Genomic DNA, 23,917 nt, shown 5'->3' on the forward strand with positions numbered 1-23,917 from the left:
ACTAACTAGATGTCGATAAATATTCTAATCTTGCATAACCCGTTCGCAGGATCAGAAGGACGAGTGTATTGGTTTGAATCACTGCCCTTTGAATCAACAGGAATATCGTTTGCAACAGGTATTTTAGTACTCTTGTATGTACTATCGGGTATAGTTTCTTAGAACAGAAATATCAACTTGCGTACGAAGCAAATAAATATGCAAAGTAACAAACAATCATTCAGTCGATGTGAAGTCACTGCCGCTCATTGAAATTTGTAACCAAGTGCATGTGGGATAGTCGTTTTATCTGAAGCTGATTACTGAGAAACGTTGTCACTCAGGAGGACTAATCGCCTCGAATATAAATTGCTGGTAAATATAAAATATAAATCAGCTGGTATCCACAATATAGATTTAATATTCTTCCACCGAAACGCAAGAATTGCTTCACCTTAGAAATAAGTTTAGTGATGTGGTAGAGTCCGCGCCAAACTGCTAGTCAGCTTCGAATATAGCAACGAGACGCGTCGCAATAGCAGTAGATATTATAAGGACGAAGACAACGCGGGACCCTCCCGGCACCCGTCCGCTGCTCGCTCTCACCTACGGGTACCACAGCTGCGTTAGAGTGCCCTTACGATACAACTGCGACAACTTCAGAGCGGATTAGAAATTTGGCGCGGATTATACCTTCCTAATCGAACTATATACCTTTCAAAGTTCCCGATGTGATAGCGGCTTACAAGAATTGATACCAACAAAAATAATAATCAGTCGGCCCTTAAGTTACGAAATCGGCCACTTTTCCCGTGTCGTGGAAAGTGAATGTTTGTTTATTTATGGTAATGTCGCCGCGATACGGCCAAATAAATTTTAATGGTGCTGTAAAATTTCGATTCTGTCTCGAGATTCGCATTCTGTTGGAATTTCTGTAGTAATAGGCATCTTGGAGTTTCGAAGAGAATAGGATCGCGATCTCGAGAATACTCGATCGGGATAATATCCAATAGAAATCGTTTCTAAATTAGAGTTTTTATTTTTAATGAAAACTTGTTTCTATTTGTATTAGTTATTTTAAAGGTATACTTATTGTAAAGCTTCAGTATTTTTTGGGAAGTTTTTAAAATTTTTAAATGTTTTAAAAGTAAAGCAATATAAAAATATATCTCAATAACAATATTTACCTACTTAAATTATTGATATATACGTATTTTTTTTTCAAAAAAACCCAAATTCAACATAGGTACACTCTTTGTCTCACACACAAGCACACATACTTGCAACTTAAAGACGTTTGCGACATGAACGAGAATCGAACCCGGTACCCTTAATGTAAGACGAAAACAGAGAATCTGCTTGTCATCGGTTAAAACAGAGGTCCGATGCGAACAAAGGTCAAAGCTATAAAAACTGGCATTAAGCAAGCATTTGGTTTCAAACAAGCACCGGCAGTAAATTATTAAATATTTAGCTGGTAATTTAATAAAGCTGGTTACCGCGGCGTGGGCGCTGGTTTCACCATCTGCCGCTAATTAACTCACCGAATGTGGAATCCTAAAAACCTAATTATGCATTCGGGTCGCATGATTTTGTGGACATTATGAACCGACTTATAGGAAGTTATTTGGTTTTGATTATGTTGGTGTAATAGGCACAGGTGATGCACGCATTGAAAATGAGTACCTACCTACTGCTTTGGAAGCAAGAACCGTAGAAAAGGCAAACAAATACGCAGTAAGTCTTACGTAGTCTTAGATTTTTTCTTTTTTTGGTACCAAACGAGTTTTTTTTATAATAAAGGTGTAGCAGAAGAGCATGCAGTCCATTTGAGTACGAGGCTACTGCCGCTTAAGTACATCTGTAATCAAGTCCTGATTACATTTCTTCCTGAGGTTGGCAATAGATGTGTTGCTACTCGTGAGAACGCCTCGGATAAATATATCTTATGATAACTGAGCTTTGAACGGAACTTTAGCCACTTACCACCAGGTGGACTGTATTTTAGTTTGCCACTTTAATATAAGAAGTTAAATCACGACGACTTCTACCCATTTTTTTGCTGTACTTAATTTAATGAGAGTAACTTTAATATACTTACACAACCTTAATTACTTAAATTAACGAACATTGATATCCGCATTACATGTACAATTTTCTTAAAAAATATTTTTTATTACAGACGAAGCGTTACGAACCCGAGCGGAAGTTCCGGACCTTAGGGAATGAGTAATTTGGACCCGCATGAAGACGCGACCCTTGTGGCTATTCAGATATTCCTAGAAATTTCTCATAGCGCTCATAGCTTAGATAAACTGGGTAATTTTATATGCAACACGTAAAGTTATAACATTAAGCGCGGTTATTGTTTGAAGGGGTGCACCGTAGGAGTAAATTATGAGTTGACTGCAAACTATTTTATGTCCCACCGCTGGGCATAACTCTTCCATAATTTAATTCAATTGGGATTGAAGGTATAGCATACGTCTAAGGGATCTATTACGATAGACCACGACGCCGATCGCCCGCAATCGTCCGCGGCTGTCGCCTATAGTCGCCGACACGACCTGTCGCTTATTTGTCACCTCCCTAAGTGGATTTGCAAGTTATACCTAAAGGTACTAATATTTAAATGGAACACTGTAACAAGAACAATAAATGAAAAAGTAGCACAATATTTCTGGACTTTATGTTATAATAAATTCTATAATATGTTTTGTAGATAAGTAAATAGTAATAATATATTGTAAAAAAGAGGCTATCTTAATGATTTTCCTAAACTCCTAATGCATTAAAATGTATAAGGAAGTCGTGTTCCCCCGAGGACGTACAATTTCGTCGCAAAATGAAGACGTAACGACTCTGGAGACTCTTAATTTGGACCAATAAGGTCAATCTGAATCTATATATTTACCTACTCTATGTATATAGGTATTTTAAATGAAATAAAAGTAGAAAATGAACATGCAGTGCATAACAACAGTGTTGAGGGCTGCTGTGTTCTGGCTTGAAGGGTGTGGTAAGGGAGACATACTTTTCCGAGGCGTTCCAGCTTAGTCCTCGGGAGAAGCGGCGCATCTGTGGCAGACCTCAGGTAGAATAATCATATCTGGGGTTGATTACAGTTGTGCATGGGCGGCAGAATACCATTAAACTAGCAAATGAGCTCGTAGTCCACTTGATGGTAAGTGAATGGTGCGGTAAGGCAGACATTTATTCATAGCACGCATTCCGAAGGTCCTCAGAGGTAGCAACGCATCGGTGGCTGACCTCAGGATTTGAACGTAACCATCGTTATATGGTGTACAGAATACTTGTTTAAAAAACTTGTTTTACAAAGAAGTTATAGTATTAATATAATGTTTGAATTGTTATGGTCACTGTTCCATTGAATGCATATTCATTAGGTTCTCACAAGACTTTACAACAAGTGATGTTGATAAGGATCTTCTTACATATTTTTTCGTTCTCTACGAAAGGATATTTACCTGAAACAAAATAAAATTACGTTAATATTACAAATATTCATTACACATAAAGAAATTATAATAGTAGGCAAGATTACCTTTTAAGCATGAGAGCAATTGTGGTCATGAAATAAAAGATGGTAGAATCTTTGTTGTTCGACTCTGCAGGCTCTATCGCCACAAATTTTTCTGCCTCATAACAGCAGTGCCTCAGTCAGCTTTGGAGGGGGGGCGGGTAAGTAAATCATACTTTTACAATATAAAAAATAATACAAATTTTAACCACATTATAAGTGATGTCGTACAGAATCTGTTTTTGGTCTAGACTTTATACAAATTGTACAATATGTTTTAATAGTGGTATAGTCCTAAAGCATTAGCAAAGTGCTTGCAAACAACTACCAAAAGCAAAGAGATTACGAAACTTCTAGTTTAAGTGTTCAACTATTTTCGTCGTTTTAATAAATACTTGTTATTGCAGTTAATTAGGGCAAAGGGAAGCTGTTGAGTTAGCATAATCCGGATACATTCCGTTAAACTTAACAAACGATACATGAAACCATACATATTCGTTACACGACAAAAATAAACGAATGGGAAATGAACGGAATGCGGAATTCTATGTATACTTTGTGGCGTTAAAGCTCATCATCACACATTGCTGTTCCCAAAGATGAGATAAGGTTACTTTGTTGACGGTGGTAGAAACTTTTGTGATTTCACATCGGAGGCAACAGTGCCACATTATTTCTGTATAATAATGATAGTGTTAAGCGCTGCTATGTCGCTTTAAGGGTGTGGTAAGATAGACATACGTATCTGAGTCGTTCTAATTTAGTCCTCAAGAGTATTTTGCCAACCTTAGATAGCATCAGCCTCAGGTCTAACCTTATCTGGGGTTGATTACAGATGTACCTGAGCTACAGTGAGCACTTACCATCAGGTAGTCGGCAGGGTCCTCTGCCACTACAATAATAAAACACATTATGTCAATTACAGCTAATTACCTAAAATGTTTAAGCAGAAAACAGAAAGTTAAAATCATAAAAGTTGAAAACAATTTATCTCCACTGGAAGTTATTACTAAAATACAAATACGGCCATAAAAATTCATCACAAAAGCGGGATAAATCCCGTTCGGTCGAATAGTAAAATTGTCAGAAATCAAATTGTTCGTGGCACGAAATCAAACATTTATAACACTTGGCACAATTCCACTCGTACCTACATGATGCGTTGCGCAACTAAGCCATTGGTCGCACCATAAATGGTTAAGCGACAGACGATATGGAATTTCAATAAAAAGTACTTTTCTCGGTTCTTACAAAATAGAAACTTCATTAACACGAATAATTCACCATGAACAAAAGGCAAAACCAAGCTAAAATCAATTCAAGGCCATGATTGAAACATACTTAAGATACTAAAAAGAACTATCAATAATCCATAATATATTAATTAGGTTTGTATCTGAGAAATGAACTGAGAAATGAACATTTTAGTTCCAATCACGAGGATAAATCTAATAGATAATTTATTTCTTTATTCCATAACAAAAAAAACAAGTTTTATCTTGTAGTGATAAATTTTACTACTTACTTAAATAATCTTCGTATTGCAAATGATAGGTCCTGGTGATATCATCGAAAACATTTTTAAGTGAATCGTTATTCGTTGCTAGTCAGACAGCTGCTTAATAAAGATTATGCAAACCATCTTTTCGATATGTCTAAGGCTTACAATCAGATATTCTTACGTAGATCCCTTATTCAATGATTTGATTACCTTATTTCTCATCTTTATGCACCTCGTTAGAGAGTTGACGATGGTGGTTTGAAATATGTTTGATTTCTATGCAGATACTAATGATACGAGTACTTATTTTGTAATTTGTAGGTATAACTATATTTATTTTCATTCATGTCCGAATCATATAAATATATTATTAGAGTACTGTTAAAGTGCAATTCCTTGGAATATTTAATTTGTTATTTTATTTCGTTGTTACTTCACTAGTACGAGTATTAAGTAACTTTTTAAATTTAAATTAAAACCTTTTTATGCACGTCATTGGTATCTGATATCTGATCAGTTTCATAACTCATATCATGATAATGTCATGATAGCATAAAGTTAATGAGTTCAACATGTTTATTAATTGAATGTACAGCTTCAAGCTTAGAGATGACGAGATTTGTGAGCATGACGCGGCAAAGATTATGTAAATGTAACGAATGAAACTATCGTTGCGTCATGCGCATTGTTTGATGCCCCTGATCCGTGCCAAGCTTCTTCTGAAGTTATTTCATTAAATTTAGAACTTCTCAGATTGTTCTTATGAAACTGGGCTCCGAAATTACTATGACCTAAAGCGAAATTATTACTTAATACAATGTTAGCTCTAAACCTTGGAAATCATGAACATGTTATAAGTTCTTACTAGATTTAAAATAAAATTTAAGCGATGTCCCAACTTTGTTATTTTTTCATAATAGAAAAGTTTCGAAGTCTCCATTTTTCAACTAAAACAAACTAAAAGTTGTCAGTATACATTAAGCATTTTAACAATCCAAATGATCCTCAGCTGAGTCTCTTCTTGCAAATTCTTTAGTTTCAGCTAGTGCCTAATTAGTTTTAATTAAGGAATTCTCAAAGTTTCAATTTGTAACGGCTGAAATTGGAAAAGTTGATAATTTTACTTAACCTTTAGGTCTTGTTGACAGTACGTGACAGCGTGGGGTCATCTGAGATAATTAATTCAGGACCTTACGAAGATATTTAAACTTTGCAGGTAAATAAGGTACAGTAAATCTATTTTATCAAGGCTAAAAATTTGTTGCTAAAGAAACTTTTGTCTTAGTTATCGTGATCTTAGAAAAAAGTGTGATTTTCAAAAGATCTGAAGAATCTGTGATACTTGGACACTTTTTTGAATCAAACTTTAATAAAATTTACTAAAAATTGTCCAAAAGATTTCGTCTTGAAATATGATGTGAAAATGCGGTACATGGATTATTTCATAACATTTTAGATGTAAATGTCCTCATTTCTTCTCTTATGGACCATTACCAGCTCTGACAAGAGCAGCTTCCAGTGGAAGCCGTTTGGGAGACTAACGAGCAATTTGGTATATCTTAATAAGCGATCGCTGGTTCTCGTGTTATCGCGACATCTACGCAAACAACGCATCAATGTTTATATTATGTTCAAGATCAGATGGGTACTCGTTTTAATATTCTAATGGGATTACAGTAATAATAGATTGCATAAAATTATGATTATAAAAAATGATTTTAGTTTACTTATGAAACTACTCATAAATCGACGATTTTTATAAAAATACTAGTTCCCTCGAAGAAGAGAGTAATAAATTAGATGAGACATGTAAAGTAATTACACATTACTTTATTTGCAACTCAGTCAAAGTCGTAAAAAAGTACTCCGAGTACTGCATCACATTGTGCACGATTTAAAAATAAAAGCCATTCAAAACGAGCAAAGCAAAACAGAGCACATAAGGAAAATATGAACGCACAAAGTCCAAGGCATAGTTGATGAAACATTACATAAAAATGATTGCTCATTTCGCGCAATTGTTTTTATCGTGGTTCATCTCGAGCGACTGCGTGGAGCGTTTATTTATAAACAAGTTGTGCGCGGAGATGCACCAATAAAAGTTGTTGTTTCCGCACCGTACTATCGCGAATATTAAAAAACATGAAAAATTGGCCTCGAGCCAGCGCTACGAGCTACGTTTGAACGAAACAGAGCCTCCGTGTATTGCATGCGAACTGTTTCCAGAAGAATACGCTATGAGTATTGTTTACTTGCATACGGATTTTGATCCGGTTCAAAGGACCAAATGAGTTTTTAGAACACATATCCGAAATTACTTTTGAATTTCGATTAAGTTTCGCGAAGTTAAAGCTCCGCAATCCTCATATCGCCTCATCCATCTATCTCAAAGTGGATCAACAGTGTTAAAAAGTTTAGGAGGTCGTGGGTAGTTTGCTTGAAGGCTTCAGGCGAACTTTGTTACGGTACGGTCTGCATTTACAAATTCAATTCATAACTAAACGTATGTAGCGTGAGGGGAAATGTATTTGTCGGGAGTTGTAACAGACCGAACGTATGTATTTTGGTGTACAACTTAGGCAACTAATCTATATATGGTGGATGAAGCTTATACCTACTGGAAGACTACTTGAATAGCTTATAGATCCTTGATGTATCTTAACGTTAGTTCGGTAATAATATTTAGCAATTACAACATTGCTAACGTTGGTTTAAAGTTTAATGTTTTTGTGAGGCGTTCCGATATAGTTCTTCGAAGTAGAAACTATTTTGTTTAAAGTTGATAACAGATATGGGCGTAGTGATCATCTACTTAGATAAAAGCTGTGTATTAGAGGCTAGTTCTTTAATCTGATTTTAATAAGTGACTACGTAATATAAAGCGGACTGCAACTTACCAGCAACTTGAGCAAAGGAGTAGATTAAAATTGCAAATACTCGGATTTCTCGTTCGAAAAAACGTGTGCATGAGGACTAATCCCAATCGGAACTAGCTCGTCCATCTCATCGCGAGATTGGAACGAAACTAGATTCTTTCGGATTCATGCCTCCGCGGCCAGCGGACCATTATTGGCCAGTAATGCTATTTCTCGTCATGAATTTTTATTCCCTATTTTCTCTTCGGAACCGGTTTATTGCATTGTCTCGAGATATACACATGACGTGTAGGAGACCTACAATGTCAGAGTTAACGCAATTTTGGTCTTCGATAATATTGAAATGATCGAGCCTATCGGGCGTAAAATTTTAATTTGAAAATCTTATTGTTTGGAGTCAAAAAATTCTCGCTCGTAATTTTCGTTAGGTAGGTCAAATTTGACCTGAACATTTGTCCATATTAACACTGAACAATGAATTTCCGTACTAAATTAACACATTTATTCCTGTAATATGGATAGCACATCTATTACTTTAAAAAGTATTTGGACACAAACAGGAGATAGAATGCTTTTTTATAGCCCTTAACATTGTGGAAAAATATTTCGCATTCAAACCGCTAATATAATCGAGTCATTGATTTCACTATCCCGAGCCCGGCAGTGGCGGGTTAATAGCGCAATTGGGGCTTGAGCGAGCCTTTTTGTTCAAAAATGGTATTATTACGGTCCTGGTTCAGCACGAAACTGTTATTTTTTGCACAAAAATGTAAAAAGCCTTCACAATAATAAATGCATGAAAAAGTACTCATTGATTCCACTGTCCCGTGTTCGGTGAGCAGTTGAGGGTTATTAGCGCAATTAGGACTCCAGTGCGATTGACTGGCGCTTTTTGAGTCAAATCGTTACCGCATTTCCGTTTTTAAACCGTGTTTTTTGTTGAAAATGAAAATGGTTGTTCGAAGTTTTAGTATCTAAACCAGGGTATGAGAGTCATTGATTGTAACGTACCATTCACCTGGCAGTTACGGGTTAATAGCGCGATTGGGGCTTGAGTACGATAAAGCGGGGCTTTTTAGTTATTTTCATAATGGTTTTGCTGAAAATCTACATGATTGCGACCTTAGTTTCGTTATCAGATGTAACTAAAGGTAAATTCCCCCGCCTCTAATACACTTTAATGTAGCTTATTAGAGTATTTTGTTAGAATCGTATAAAGATAGTATCAGATACAAACGACTTTCCGAGTTCAAAATTATCTTAGATAGACTTAACGTGTAACGGATAATATTGCTAATTTAATATTATACCTATGTAATAGTATATATTAAAACATTTTTTTTTAATTTGACAACACAGTTTACTGGTCAAATGTTTCTATACCTGAGGACTAAGTTGGAACGCTAAGTACCGCTTTACTCATAAAGCTCAGAAACCTCTCCAGTATCCTATTTAGACCAAGAAAAATAAATGTTAAATTACATTACATGACTTTTTTAATTAATTTAAATTTTCACCTGACAACGTATATTAGGTAATAAGTTAGAATTTTTAGTCATAATATCTATTTGGTAAATAAGGTACAAACATGATTGATGTTAAAAGATTTACAACATCTATTATTCGTTTAAGGCGTGTGAAGAAAACATATCAATAAATAATTTATACGGGAATTCCACAAACAAATTCGAGGAATTTAATGTATATTTTATAGGCGTTGAAAGCTGTTCACCAATGCGCTAAACGATTATCGGAATGAATCAAATTCCGAAACAGTGCTGTATAATGTGATTTATTATTGTAATTTACAATGTGTATAAATATTGTTCGCCGGCTTCCACAGTGTTTTTCGTATTTCTGATTTGTATGGCTTACCATATTTAATCGTTTTGAGGTTTTCAACTATTTCATGTAGTGTTTCACACGCCACATTGTTAATAAATTAAATTTATTGTTACGTAATTATTTTTGTGGTTTCATAATAGGACCAGCCTACCCATCAAGGCAAACTAGGTGAAGCCTGGGCCCGCAGGACCCTATATTGATATTTGCTATTTTATTATTCAATCATTTTGATAATGTTTTTTAAATAGCCTCCTTTTGATGTCGGTTAAAACAAGTCGGAAGTTGTACAAAAAATATACTCGTACTACAAAAGTGCTGAACGCGTGTAATCAGAAAAAAAAAACAACACAAAAAAGCTACGTTCGACCATTTGATACACAAAACATTCCATTTAAAAATTCGGCAATCCTAAACGAAATTAAAAGCGTACTGCAGTTCAAATTCCCGCTCCAATTGTTAGTTTTCGCGGCTATTATTCGAACAAAAACTATGCTAACGGTCGCTTAGGCCCCGAGCGCGCACGGGGTGGGTTAATCGCGCCATCGTCGCTGTTATAAACACGTTCGCAACGTTCGTTGTGAATTTTAATCTGTGCATAGGTGTTAGGGTTATAAAATTTAAGTAAAATAGAGCAGATTAAGCTATCTCGTGTGAAAAGCTGTTTTAAAGAGAAAGTGTTGTGCTAATGGGATGAAGACCCGGGGCGGGATTAAATAACGCACTGAATTTTAATATCTACGTTTCCATTTATTCCGTTACCTGTATCCGCATATCAGTGCGTGGTATAAAAGAGAAGTACGCGGTAATGATAATGTCTATATGTTTGCTTTAAAGCGCTAATCTTCACTAATTATAATATAACGCATATTGCAATGGGATTATCTCACCGTTAGCGCAGATAACTACAAATATTATTCCATTTGTTGAATACGTAAAGGAATTAAATATATGGTCGGATTTTGTAATATTATATTAAGCAGCACACGCACAGTTTGTTTTGGGTTTCTTCTTTTCAACTTAAACCTAAATGTATCGAGGTATCCGTCTAACTTCCGGTAGAACGTATGTCCTACGTACTGTCGAGTGCAAATAAAAGGCGGCGTCGAGTTACTTTAGTGGACTGTACACTCGTGTTATTCATCAATAAAAAATAAATCTGTCATCATTTTTATTCATCGGCTGGATTATAGACATTTATTATATTACATTAAATTTTAATTTCCGTGCAGGCAAAACTAATTTTCATGTGAATGGTTTATAAAAAAGAACATACTTATATTGTAGCATGCTATGGGACGTTAGGACCGGAGCAGTTGGGTGTTATAGCGCTATTCTAACACTATAAAACTTTTACGGTAATTTTTAATCTGTGCACTAGTGCATCTAAATTTTTATTTTTATCAAAACGAGTTCCGCGGAGATTAAAATATAAATGGAAAACCAGTTATCTTAAGTATTAAAAAGCTTTAAAAAATAATAACCGCATACAAACATCGCGCAAACTGTTAAAACACCGTAAAGAACCCATCATCGAGTCTTTATGTGCGACCACGAGATTTACCGTTAAAATAATGGTTCATAATAAAAAATGAGAATATCTGTTTTTGTTTAATACATAATTAATTTCATTGTATAACTACATCAGTTGTGATGTCATTCCCACCCATGTAGTAGGGCATCGGAGCAAGTGCTATAATTCAGACAAAAATGTATTCGTTTATTCTTAACTATACGTATATAGTTTTGGGAGGATTTTTTCCATTTTTACGAACGAAATTAACATACTTTAGCGAACATTTGACACTCTACATAAAATCTCATTTTTAGCGTACCTAGTCAACGTTTCTTCAAATCGGTTCCACCCTTTCAAAGTCAACCGGGATAAACAAATACAGTTGGAAGGACATATTTTAATACGGGCCCCACGTTTTAGTGTTCCGCAATAAGTATGAAAAACTTATTCGGCGTACTCCATACATGTTTTGTGTAAATAAACAGCGAGTAAAAACACAGCATCAAAAAACCCGTACACTGCCGTATCATTTTTTCCTTTCTTTATAGCGATTCTGACATCTTAACCCTGCGCTGAAGGCGGCTCATAATATTTTTATCGCTGGGTCGGGCGTGCGCAAGAATCATAATAATAACAGCCTACCTGCTACGTGGATAAAAAAATATGTTACGACGAATTTTAGACGAAACAAATATTTTTCGACGGAAAGAAAAGCTAGGCTGTGGATTTTGACGTGCCCACAAAAATGTTCGAAATTTAATTTAAAATGTGTATTTATTTATAAGTTAAAATTAGTCTTTTATCGCAAGGTCGGGCATGCGCAAGAATTATAATAATACCAGCCTATATCCTACGTGGATAAAAATGTATGTAACGGCGAAATGAATAATTCGCAATGGAAAAAATGCGAGACACTTCGTCTACAAATGTCACGTTTGAAAGGTAAGATTTAAGTACAATTAATAAAATATCTTCTAAGGTTGGTAGAAGTACAAATCGGTTTTGAAGGTTCACTAATAGTTACGATATTATGTAATCTTTGATAAGAAAATAGGGACGTCTTGTCACATTGCGTCGCTGCCTCAATAATACAGCGGTACTTAATAACTATCGTAAAGCAGAAATAGATGTAATGCTAGTACCTCAAAGTAGTACCTCAAGAGTCAAACTACTGAGACTTCTACCACAATTATTTAGAGTTTTAGTGTCTTTTACACGAAGAACTTAATGTAAAGATAAGAGCTAAGAAGACTTTGTATCAGATCTCTTTATAAATATACACATATTTAGAAAAATAATTAACAATTAACACATCTACATATTTTACATATATAAATTATCTCTTTATGACAGGTTAGGTTCTACGTTTACTTTAAGTGAGCTTTGTGAAAAATAGAGAAATTAAAAAATACCGCGTGTGTTTTTTAATTAACCTATAAAAAGTACTACATAAGCCTACGTGAACAGAGCTCTTGAACTAGTAAACTGGTAAAGTGGCATACGCATCGTCCGTATCTGCTATGCTTTTACGTTAAATATAAATTGCGCCACACAGTCCTATATCATATATTTCCTGTTTGAAACAAATAGAATTATATGGAACAGCAGATTCAGATGAAATATCGAAAGTGAAAATTGTCAGGAAACTATACCCCGCCTTTTTAAGACGTCCTGGTTTAAAGGGTGTGGGTAACAAAACCCGTAATATGGTTTAACACGTCTCTGAAGGAACGAGGCACGAATCTTCCACTAGCGGTCATGCTAACTTTCGACTTCGACTGAAGGTTCAACTTCGAAAATTGGCTTTGGTTTACTAGACTCATACGATCCTGGGCTATGCGCATGCATTTTTTATAATGTACGAGTAGCATACAAGTATGCAGTCCATTTGATGGTATGTGGCTGCTGCCGCCCGTGGACATCTGTAATCAACTCTAGATAAGTTTAGACTCCAACCTGAGATCATTAGAACGCCTCAAAAACAAGTCTTCATTAGCAACGTTTGCAAACTAGAACACATCAGTGATTCACTGCTGCTATTAGGTTCAAGTAAGTGTGGCGGTGGTGTCTCTGGGGTCCAACCAAAAAGGGTTTTACCATCAAAATTATATTCTAACGCTTGTGTAATTAATTGTAATGATGCTCGTTTATACCTTTGATAAGTAAAGATACATCGCCGCCTTGAAATTGAATGAAGCCACGAAAGGCTGATTTGTCAGTTTTTTTTTAATTCTTGACAAGTAAAAAACATTTTTAGAGAAAATTTACGAATAAATAACTAATACTGCGTAATTAACATAATAAATAAATAAATAAGTATTCCAAATATTTTAGGGACATTTTAGCATGGAGACGTGGCAAAACCTTTTTACGCAACTATTCCAATTGTCAAAACTGGTTACATTTTCTTGTTAGGAGTAAGTAATCAGTACTAATCTATGTTTTATACACACATTTGACATGGCGCACAGTAAGCGGACAGTGCGTAAGTAACTTAACGCGTAATTCAGCGCGGGCTGATTAGCCGCGAGTTATCGTCAATCGATTCGCGTTCCGATGTACTCGTAGGTCGCGAACATGGCCACTGCGCTACGATAATTGTGGACTGCTATTAACAATAGGAACGTTGCTACTTATGGGCAGAACTGTGAACGTTTGTACGTTTTGGTGGTAGAACCCTTTGTAAATATTCCTACGTAATAACAGTAGTTTGATATGAAGGGTGCGGAAAAGAAAGACGTTCTTTTCTGAGGCGTTTCAATTTAGTCCTCGGGAGTGACAACGCTTCGTGGTCGACCTAAGGTAGGAATCTTTATTTTAACTGGAATTGATCGTAGAAGTCTAGGAAAAGCAGTTGCCACTTACAATCAGATAAACTGAATGCTTCCTTGCTTGCTTACTTGAAACTTTTAAACCAGAACGCAGCGTCGCTTAACACTACTGTTAGTCAGAAAGGGGTGTGTCCGTGGTCTCTCCAGAGTCCACGAAGGATTTTACCACCTTTAAGCTGTCGTGGTAGACTATAAATATCTTAAATCCTTCTCGCTTTAAGGACGCCTGCGTTCAGCAGTACACGAATAGTTAATGATATAAACAAGGGGTATTAAAGTTATCTTTAATACAATTTTGTTCCAAGTTAACATACTCCTTCAAATGAATACACACAATGTTTGGTTAGATATTGAGACATTTACATGTTGGTTCATCGAGATAATTACTATGTAACCACATGCAAACATTACTTCGTTTATGTTCTAACTGCTACGGTATTATAGCCCGTATGTTGAGGTCATACGGGGTAAAATTGCAAGCACGCACAAGTTATTAGATTCTGAAGTAACCCTTGGTAACGAAACACTGTTTGTGGAACGTCTTCGAAGCGTGTTGATCAAGTATCTACATGTATACAAATAATTAAAATTGTCTGTCTGTCTGTGGGTACATGATTTTTTTAAGATTATTATTTACAATTATTATTATTTTCAACATGGTATAAAATTCATTGTATTTTCTCTGATTGTACAAACGTAATTTTGTGAGCTTAAGCATGTTTTATATTTAATAATAATAATAATAATAATAATAAAGCCATTTATTCCAATCTCACTTAAATATATATTACAGTGTTTGTTAGTAAGTTCTTGCTTATCTTAAATTAAGGTTAGTATTATTAATTACTTGACTATTTTTGAATTATGTGAGATTTGAATCCCTGTTTGGGTAAAGGCCTCCTCCATCCTTTGCCATGACTCCCTATCCTTGCCGGACTTTATCCAATCATTTCCTGCGACGTGTGTTATGTCATCAGCCCACCGTCTTAATTGCCGACCAACATTCCTTTTCCCCACTGGTCCTTTCCATCGTGTGACTTCAATGGTCCATCTTCTGTCTGGGTATCGTGAGATATGTCCTGCCCATCTCCACTTAAGTAAGAGTGCATGCCTGAGAGCATCCGTGAGCTTAGTTTTTTGACGTATGTTTTCATTCTTAATTTTATGCACTCTTCTAATTTTTAACATACTCCTTTCCATTGCTGTTTGAGTGCATTTAATTTTTTGTTTTATTTTATTTGTAAATGTCCATGTTTGGCAACCATACAACAAGCAGGGTAATAGGCATGTTTCAAATATTGTCTTTTTCATGTGCAAGCTGTAGTTCCCTTTTAAGATTTCTCTTAATGCCCAGAATTTCTTCCAAGTAGTGTTGATTCGTCGTGTTACTTCTTCTTCGTTGCTTGTCGTTTTGAATGAGATTTGCTTACCCAAGTAGACGTATTCACTGACGTATTCTATATTGTTACCTTTTATCACTATCGGGCGTTCGCGATTGTTAGTTAGTATCTTGGTTTTATTTATATTCATTTCCAGTCCGATTTTGGAGCTTTCGCAGTCTAGTGATCCCATCATTTCCTCTAGATCTTTGGAAGTTTCAGCAATTATGACAATATCATCAGCGAATCTCAGATGATTTAAATAGTGTCCGTTTATGCATACTCCCTTGTTTTTCCAGTCTAGTTTTTGAAAAATATTTTCAAGAACTGCTATAAATAGCTTTGGAGACAAAGGATCTCCCTGTCTAACTCCTCGTTCTATTTTTATTTCTTCTCCTCTAGTTTCTAACCTAACTCTGCTTGTACTTTTTGTATATATATATTTCAAGATATTTATGTATTTATCGTTAATATTTGATTGTTGTAGTGCACTCCAGATTGACCAGTGGCTGATACTGTCAAAAGCTTTACTGTAGTCTATAAACGCCATATATAGAGGTCTATTATATTCTCTGTATTTTTCTATGATCTGTTCTAGTGTCTGTATGTGGTCTAATGTGCAAAAGCCTGATCTGAATCCTGCTTGTTCCTTTGGTTGTTGTTTATCGATGTCGTCGGATATTCTTTTTAAAATTATGGATGAAAATAGTTTGTATGTGCTTGCCAGCAGACTTATGGGTCTATAATTCCCTATATCCAACGAGTTCCCTTTCTTGAAAAGTAGAATTATGTCTGATGTACACCATTGGTTTGGTACTTTTCCTTCTTCTAGTATCATATTGAACAATTGCGTAAAATGGTGTGTTAGAATAGGTGCTCCTATTTTTAGGGCCTCATTGCATAATCCATCCGGTCCGGGGCTCTTATCGGTCTTCAGATTTTTTATGTATTCGAGAACTTCTGAGTCTTCAATTGGTCGGATACTATTCGTAGTGTTCATGTGAGTTGTTTGTTTTTTCATTTCAGTGCTACTCTGTTTCCTGTATAAGTTTCTGTAAAAGTTTGTTGCTTGGTTTATTACATCTTTTCTTGATTGTGTTTCTTGTGAGTTGTGCTCGAGTTTTTGAATCCATGACTTGTGTGTAGTTAATTCTTTGTACGCTTTTTTGGCACTTCTGTAATTATTGATATTTCTTGAAATGATCTCGTACCGATAGTTGGTGTAGTCCTTGCGGATTGACCTATTTGTTTCTTTATATACTCTGCTAAGTTCTTCTTTCTTATCTTTTGTTTTATTCTTTGTTTGTAGTAGTTCCGTTCGCCTTTTTATTAGTTGAATTGTATCTTTGGAGAAAATATTGTGTTGATGAGAATGTGTGTTGTTTTTTAATTTCAGGCTCTCTGTCATGCTTCTCTCCAAAATATTGTAATATGTTTGGATATCATTGCAGTTTGTTTCTATATCTTCTGTGCGTGTTCTGAGATTTTCGATGTAGTCTTTGATTTCCGTTTCTGTTTTTGGTATGTTAGATGGTGTTGTGTAGAATTTTCTGCTCCTTACTGGGTGACATAATAGTAAAGTTGCTCTCACTAATCTGTGATCGGAAGAGAAGTTGAATTTGTTTAGTACCTCGATATTTGTTATAAGTTTATGGTGATCTGTCATTATAAAATCTATTTCATTGTTAGTTTTTTGATTGGGTGACAGCCATGTCCATCTGCGGCTCTCCTTCTTCTTGAAGAATGTGTTCATTATCGATAGTTTATGTTGATGAGCATAGCTTAAGAGGCGTTCCCCTCTTTCATTACGTACTCCATAGCCATATTTTCCCATTATTGGATAATAATTTGTTTTTGGGCATCCTAATCTTGCATTGAAATCTCCCATAACTATTACTTTTCCTTCCGTCTTGGTGTGAGCATTTTCAACGTCTTTGTAGAATTTTTCGATTTCTTCGTCTGTTGATCTTTCTGTCGGTGCATAGACTTGTATTAGTGATACGGGGAAGCATTCAAATTTTAATTGTAAAAGAGCTACTCTTTCGGAGATTCCTGTGAAGTTGGTGATGTTGTTTTTGTATTTTTTCTTAATTAGAAATCCCACTCCATGTAGTCCTTTAGTTTCGCCTATGTAGCAAAAGATAAGGTTGCTGTGTTCTTCGATCTTACATCCCATTTTTCGGATTTCTGCGAGACCTAGAATGTCCCAGTTAATATTTTTAAGAGCATTAGTTAATTCAAGGAATCGTTCTGTTGATGCAAGTGTTCTTACATTATAAGTGCAAATTTTGAGGGCTTGCTTTATATCTTTATTAGTTTCTTTATTTGGTGGAGGGTTGCAGTCTAATTCCCCACGAGGACAAGTCGGGTTGGGGAATGTTTTGTTTCTGTTATCATTAAGTTCTTGAATGTTTAAAGTTTTGTTCCGGTGGCTGATGGGAATATCCTATGCATTCTTATCGGTTGGTAGGTTGGCGGATGGCAGGGAGTTACTTCTATTCCTCATAACGTCAAAAGCATTTAAGCGATATGGTTTTGTAAGTAATTGTTGTTTCCTAGGGTGCTCTTTTACATTAGGCGAGGTTGATGGTTCTCTTTTCCGTTTCTCATTTCCTGGTTTCCCTTGTTTGATAACTAACTTATCATAGTTTATGAATGCATAATTTCCTTTCTTCCTTTCTTCTTCCAGTTTTGGTAGTAATTTCTTTCTCGTATCTAGGATTTCTTTTGGGTAGTCTTCCGACACATACACGTTTTTTAGTTTCTTTTTATTTGCAACTATTTCGTTTTTCTTCCATAGGTTTACGAATGTCAGGAGGATTGGCCTTTCCTTTCCATTTTCTGTGTTATTTTTGCCAATTCTGTTGATTGTGTTTACGTCCCTATCTTCTAAAATAATATTTAGATCATCTTTAAATTTCTTTTTAATAATTCCAATAAGATTGACAGTCGATGTTTCGGTTTCTTTTACTCCATATAAAATTAAGTTGTTGAGTCTTTTATGTTTTTCAAGATTGTAAATCTTTTCCTTTAATTTTTCGTTTTCTGACCTTAATTCCTGCATTTCTAATCTAAAAGGGATTAATTTTTCATCAATACGTGTCATAATATCTTCGGTTTGTTTTGACATTTCTATCTTCATTTGATCGAAAAAAGATTGAAGGTTATCCATTTTTCGCTTATTGTCTATGCGCTCTCTTGCTTGGAATGGAACGTAGTATTTTGAACGCAGCGTAATGAAACTGCTATGTTGGTAACACTGAGCTGCCGTTCGAAATGTCAATTTTAGCTTGACAGAGGAATTTTTTGTCGGTTTTAGCACTTTTAGCCACTTAGTAATTATATTAATCGCACTGTTCACAGTTGGATTTTCGTTTTCAAATATAGTTTAACACTGTATGTGTGGAGTTCAGATGTTTTTACACTGGATTTCACAGTATGTTTGCAGTTTACACTTAAAAATTCGGAGCTACACAACACTATGTCTTTACGTCAAAACAGCCGGAACCGGAAAACTATGTTTTATATTTATATCAGTTTAAAAATCTGAAATCTGAATACTAAATATCCTATGCTTTGCGTTCACGAAATCAAAATATATAGAACCTATAACTTTTGTAGACTGTATTTACAATGAAAAATTTCTAAACTAACGCGCGAAACAAAACATTAAAACTGTGTTTTTAACATAAGGCATATTTGGATGTAATCTTCTGGTAAAGGTAGGGAACTTAACATACATTGACAATGCGTTTATTTTACCGCGAAAATATGAGTATTTTGGCTACTTCGACGGACACAACTAAATGCCAGGTAAGACTCTACTATTTCGAGTTGGTTATTGATGTCCATGGGCAGCAGTCCCCATTTATCGTGTACGAAATAAATGAGCACTGCCGTCGCTTTATATATCATAACCTTATCAGATGGGCTGCAATTCCTACGTTCCACATGACCTTGGCAGCCTTTAATAACAATGATATACGGCTCCCATATTTGCCATTAACCCTCAAACAAGTGGTAATTTATCCAGAAGGCATACGATTACTTTATCACCCACGAGCAATATTCTCACACTGGCGATATTAATACGTGCCTCAGAATATTGATAATAGAAGGCGCCTACGAATTAAATCGTATGTTACATATCCATGTATGTAGTTATACTATTCTATACGGGATTTATGAGAGTGGTGGATAGCAAACTTGTTAGTCATATGCAATTGAAGTTTAATCACGGCTCGCAATAGACATCTGAAATCAACTTCAAGTAGGATTAAAGTTTCTACCTCTCTAAGGTTGTTGAGTATGAATGCGTCTTGGAAGCGTTTCCTTACCTGTCACTTCAAACGAAAACAGGAGCCATTATCGCCACCGGTATAAAACTTCTAAGCCATTGATGATGATGAATCATTATCATTATCAGACCATTATTACGTGTCTTGCACACTATTTAAGAACTTCCATGCGTATCATCACGTTTTCTTAAAAGAAGTGATAATTAATTTCTAATACGCTTACAACTTTTAACAATCAGAGGTGCATGTCTAGGATTCAAATCTGTTACCCTATTTATAGACCGAACTTCAACGGCTAGGATGTCACTGATTTTAGTACATCATTCGTTACTCCCATTACGCTTACATAAAGTTGTTTGTGTACGATACGAAAAACATTCGTATGTTAACATTTTCCTTATTAACCCTTAAAAGCTTGTCGAGAATGTTCACTAAAATACCGACAAGTTATTTGTATAAACGTAGTCTACATATTTATACATTCCAAGGCCCCCGCCTACATCGATCAAACACAATGACTTCACGGTTGTTTATTGTCGAGCAATTATGCAAATATGCGAGAATCAATTTGTACATGCAAATAAGATATCAAGATATTAGATTGAACGATTTAAATTTGCTCGGATGGTAGGACCTCCTTAGAGGATAGAATGGGCTTGTGTTAGTAAAGGTTGTATAGTTGCAAAGCAGCATTATAATACACTATGACTTTGACAAATATTGTCGCGGATTTTAAAAACATTTTAAAATATTAAAAACATTTTCTGTAGCTACACATTCCCCTATCTAAGACACACGAAGAATACTCAAATAAGAACTTAGATGACAGCTACCTCATGTCTAGACGCATAGACTCAAATCAAAACTTTAATTCATCATTAAGTTCTGTTTCACTTGGACACTAAAGTTCTTTAAAAGAACTTCTGTCCATTTTTGCCTACAAAAATCCTGCAAAGATATAAATTTGATAAATTCTAGTGGGCAAAATTTGATATCGTTTAATTTATTAATAATATTGCAATTTAAATTAATAATATGCCAATATGGCAAATTAATAATATGCCAATATGGTAATCCCATATATCCTATGATTTTCTATCACAGAGGTCTGTGAGAGAAATACCGGTGTATTTCTGTGTTTTTTATCAAATTTCTATCCTATCACAGTGATAAAACAAAACCGTAGGTACTGACATTTTTACCTTGACATCCGTCAAATATTCTTTTAAAAAAGTCTCGTGCAAAAGTGCAAACTGAACTATTTTGTATAACTATCATGTCGCGTCAGTGACAATACCCCGGCACGTTAGTTTTCACGCGTTTGACACCGTGACGTTGACGGGACGGGCACGACACGTGTGGAACCAGTTGCTTTGTGGATTAAAAGTGAAACTTTGTATTTTGTTACACTACTTGATTATGTTATGCGACTTCTGAATGTTTTGTAAGTAGGAAGATAAATAATATAGGTACGATAAAATTCATATAAGTACGATCATTGTGAAATGATTTGTAAATATTTAGGGCGCTGTAAGAAATCATGTGGAGCTCTAGAGATAAGCAATTTCCGTCCCAATGTTGGTCTATATTTCTATTAAAATATATGCTCTTTATGTTCCAGTACATTTACAGAAGGAAGGTACGGGTTACTGACCAACCGGTGTCGGGTATTTTTAAACCGTCCATAATTAAGGCATCCGACACCGTATAATAACTGAACTCAAGCACATGCTTTTGGCACGGTTTAACCACTGCTATCCAATGATAACTATCAGTATTAACGGGTTACCGCGGCCTCCGAAACATATAAGTACGCATAAAGGTTAACATTTACAAATCACCCAACCACACCCGACGTTGCTTAACTTTGTATATCAGCTAAGATCTACAAAAACCGAAGTGCTATGCGCGTTTCAAGAAATTAATAAAAGTCTAACGACCTTCATGTCAAGACGTCGTCGCCACCCCATTACTATCCCACTGCTGGGCACTGATCTCCTCTCAGAATGAGAAGGATTAGGCCATAGTCCACCGCGCTGGGCAAATGCATATTGATAGACTTCACATACCTTTGAGATTTTTTTATAAATGTCTCAGGTGTGCAATTTTCCTTACAAATTTTCCTTCACCGTTAAAGCAAGTGATAATTAATTTTTAATACGCACATAACGTTGAAAAATAAGTGGACTGGGATTTGAACTTTAGACTATACGATTGAGAGGCCGAGCTACAATCTGCTATCACTGCTTAGATTAATACAATGGACCTTACACTATTGTAACTCTTACAAACATACTTAAATAAAGATTATAATAATATTATTTATTGTACCCAATATACTACACAAAAATAAGAACATACAATTTAGGACGATACAAAAGGCGGCCTTATCGCTAACACAGCGATTTCTCCCAGGCAACCTTAGGAGTTAAAGAAGGGATGAATTTAAAGAATAGGTAGGGTGCAAAGAAATGATGGCATAAAAACTACTTAATACATAAAAATCAAGTGTACATTTAAAATATAATTATAACCAAATAAAATAAAAAACATACTTAATATACATACTTATATATAATTATACATTGACAATATAACAAATACATTACTCTAAGATAAATTTTTGCCGCGACCTAAAAACTCCCAAGCTTTTCCCATGTGGTGTATTACGGCTTCCAGATGGTTGGTAAGCCGATCTTATTACGTGAAGGGGTAATTCTCATGTGACCTTGAGCTTTTTGTTTTAGGGTTATTTACAAAGAGATTTAATTTATAATGTAAGGATTATAGAATGAACATTGTATCAAGATTTTTTATGCAAAGTTTTCATCCTTCTCTCTGACACAACACCACAAACAGAGTTACTACCAATTTGTAATAACTCGTGGGTGACATGTTTCCTCAATATTTACATTACTGACGTGGGACTCGTACCCAGCAGTGGTGCTGGGCAAGGGCCTCCTCTCAGAATGAGAAGGATTAGGACATGTCCACTTTGCTGGCCAAGTGCATATTGGTAGACTGCACATACATTTGACAACTTTTTTCGTAATTCGTAAATTAAAAAAGTAAAGTTATATGTATAAACGACTATTTAGACAATACTATATACATGATTGGACGCTGTCCCTCAGGATTAATGTTTCAGATCGTGAGATCAAAGGCTCAGAATGTCATTCGTGTAATTCGTTACATTGGTCCAGCAATTATTGAGCTACAGAACGAATTGAACGAAAGTTGTATTTCTATATTTGTATAGGAATACAAGTTTCGTTTTTACCACGCTTTTATTAGCTTGGGTTGTATCTTTGTATGTATGTATGTAACGGAATCTTTGAACTCGATTTTACCGACTATGAACGGTCCGATTAATTTAAAATTTTGAAAAATTATCAAGAACCGATGACAACACATGATTTTAATAAGTTTACCCCATTCTCCTCATTAGGATCGTCAGGAATCAGGATTAACGATTTCCCTTGTGCGATTTTAGCGTGGTTTTTAGTTTTTAAACTATAATTATTTAGGAATCGAATTTATCGTTTTACTATTATCTTCATGTTTTGAATCTGAATGTTTTGTGATTTGATTGTGGCAATCTACGTCACTCCCTTTCTACCGCAGCTACTAATATCAGTGTGGAGCACTGTACCCTAAGTTTTTACAATAATGACTGTTTACGTATTTCCCATACTTATCCAATCAGTTCTGATACAATCCACTAGGGGCGCTGATTGGGCAAATACATGGGCAAATACGTAAACAAATACCAAAGCAGTCATTTTTGTAAAAACGTAAAAACTCATACTAAGGGTACTGATGTGTTCAGGTTTAAACGGTGCATTTCAAGCTACGTATATCGATGGAGTTCTATCGCTAGATTCTATTTGGGGTTGATTACACATGTCAATGTAGTCTTTTAATTCGCACTTGTCCAGCGTTGTGGAATATGACCTAAATCCCTTGGAGAGGAGACCCAGCAACAGGAGTTAATAGGTGCCTCAAAATGTTCTACCATGGCCGTTTACTTTGAACAGTTTGATTTTGTTTACTGGGCACAGATATCCTCTCAATTAGCATACGAGTATAGTAGGCTACATTAAAACATCAAACTAACATAACTTTGAGTACATTTCGTAAAATTTTCATTCATG

The 23,917-nt window shown here is 35.3% G+C and overlaps 2 protein-coding genes across 6 annotated transcripts in view; both read right to left on the reverse strand.

The window, feature by feature from the left end:
• Positions 1-23,917, reverse strand: part of LOC140748270 (uncharacterized) — a 344,103-nt gene that overhangs the window by 181,687 nt on the left and 138,499 nt on the right. The gene's annotated exons all lie outside the window — the stretch shown is intronic.
• LOC140748226 (uncharacterized) lies at positions 14,849-18,277 on the reverse strand. The gene has a single exon (XM_073080989.1). It carries the CDS (start codon positions 17,639-17,641, stop codon positions 14,930-14,932), a length of 2,712 nt encoding a protein of 903 aa, XP_072937090.1. The 5' UTR covers positions 17,642-18,277; the 3' UTR covers positions 14,849-14,929.

The sequence above is a fragment of the Epargyreus clarus genome, unplaced genomic scaffold, assembly GCF_041222505.1.
Source record: "Epargyreus clarus isolate Ecla_fem2 unplaced genomic scaffold, WU_Ecla_fem_2.2 ptg000015l, whole genome shotgun sequence".
In the NCBI taxonomy this organism is placed as follows: domain Eukaryota; kingdom Metazoa; phylum Arthropoda; class Insecta; order Lepidoptera; family Hesperiidae; genus Epargyreus; species Epargyreus clarus.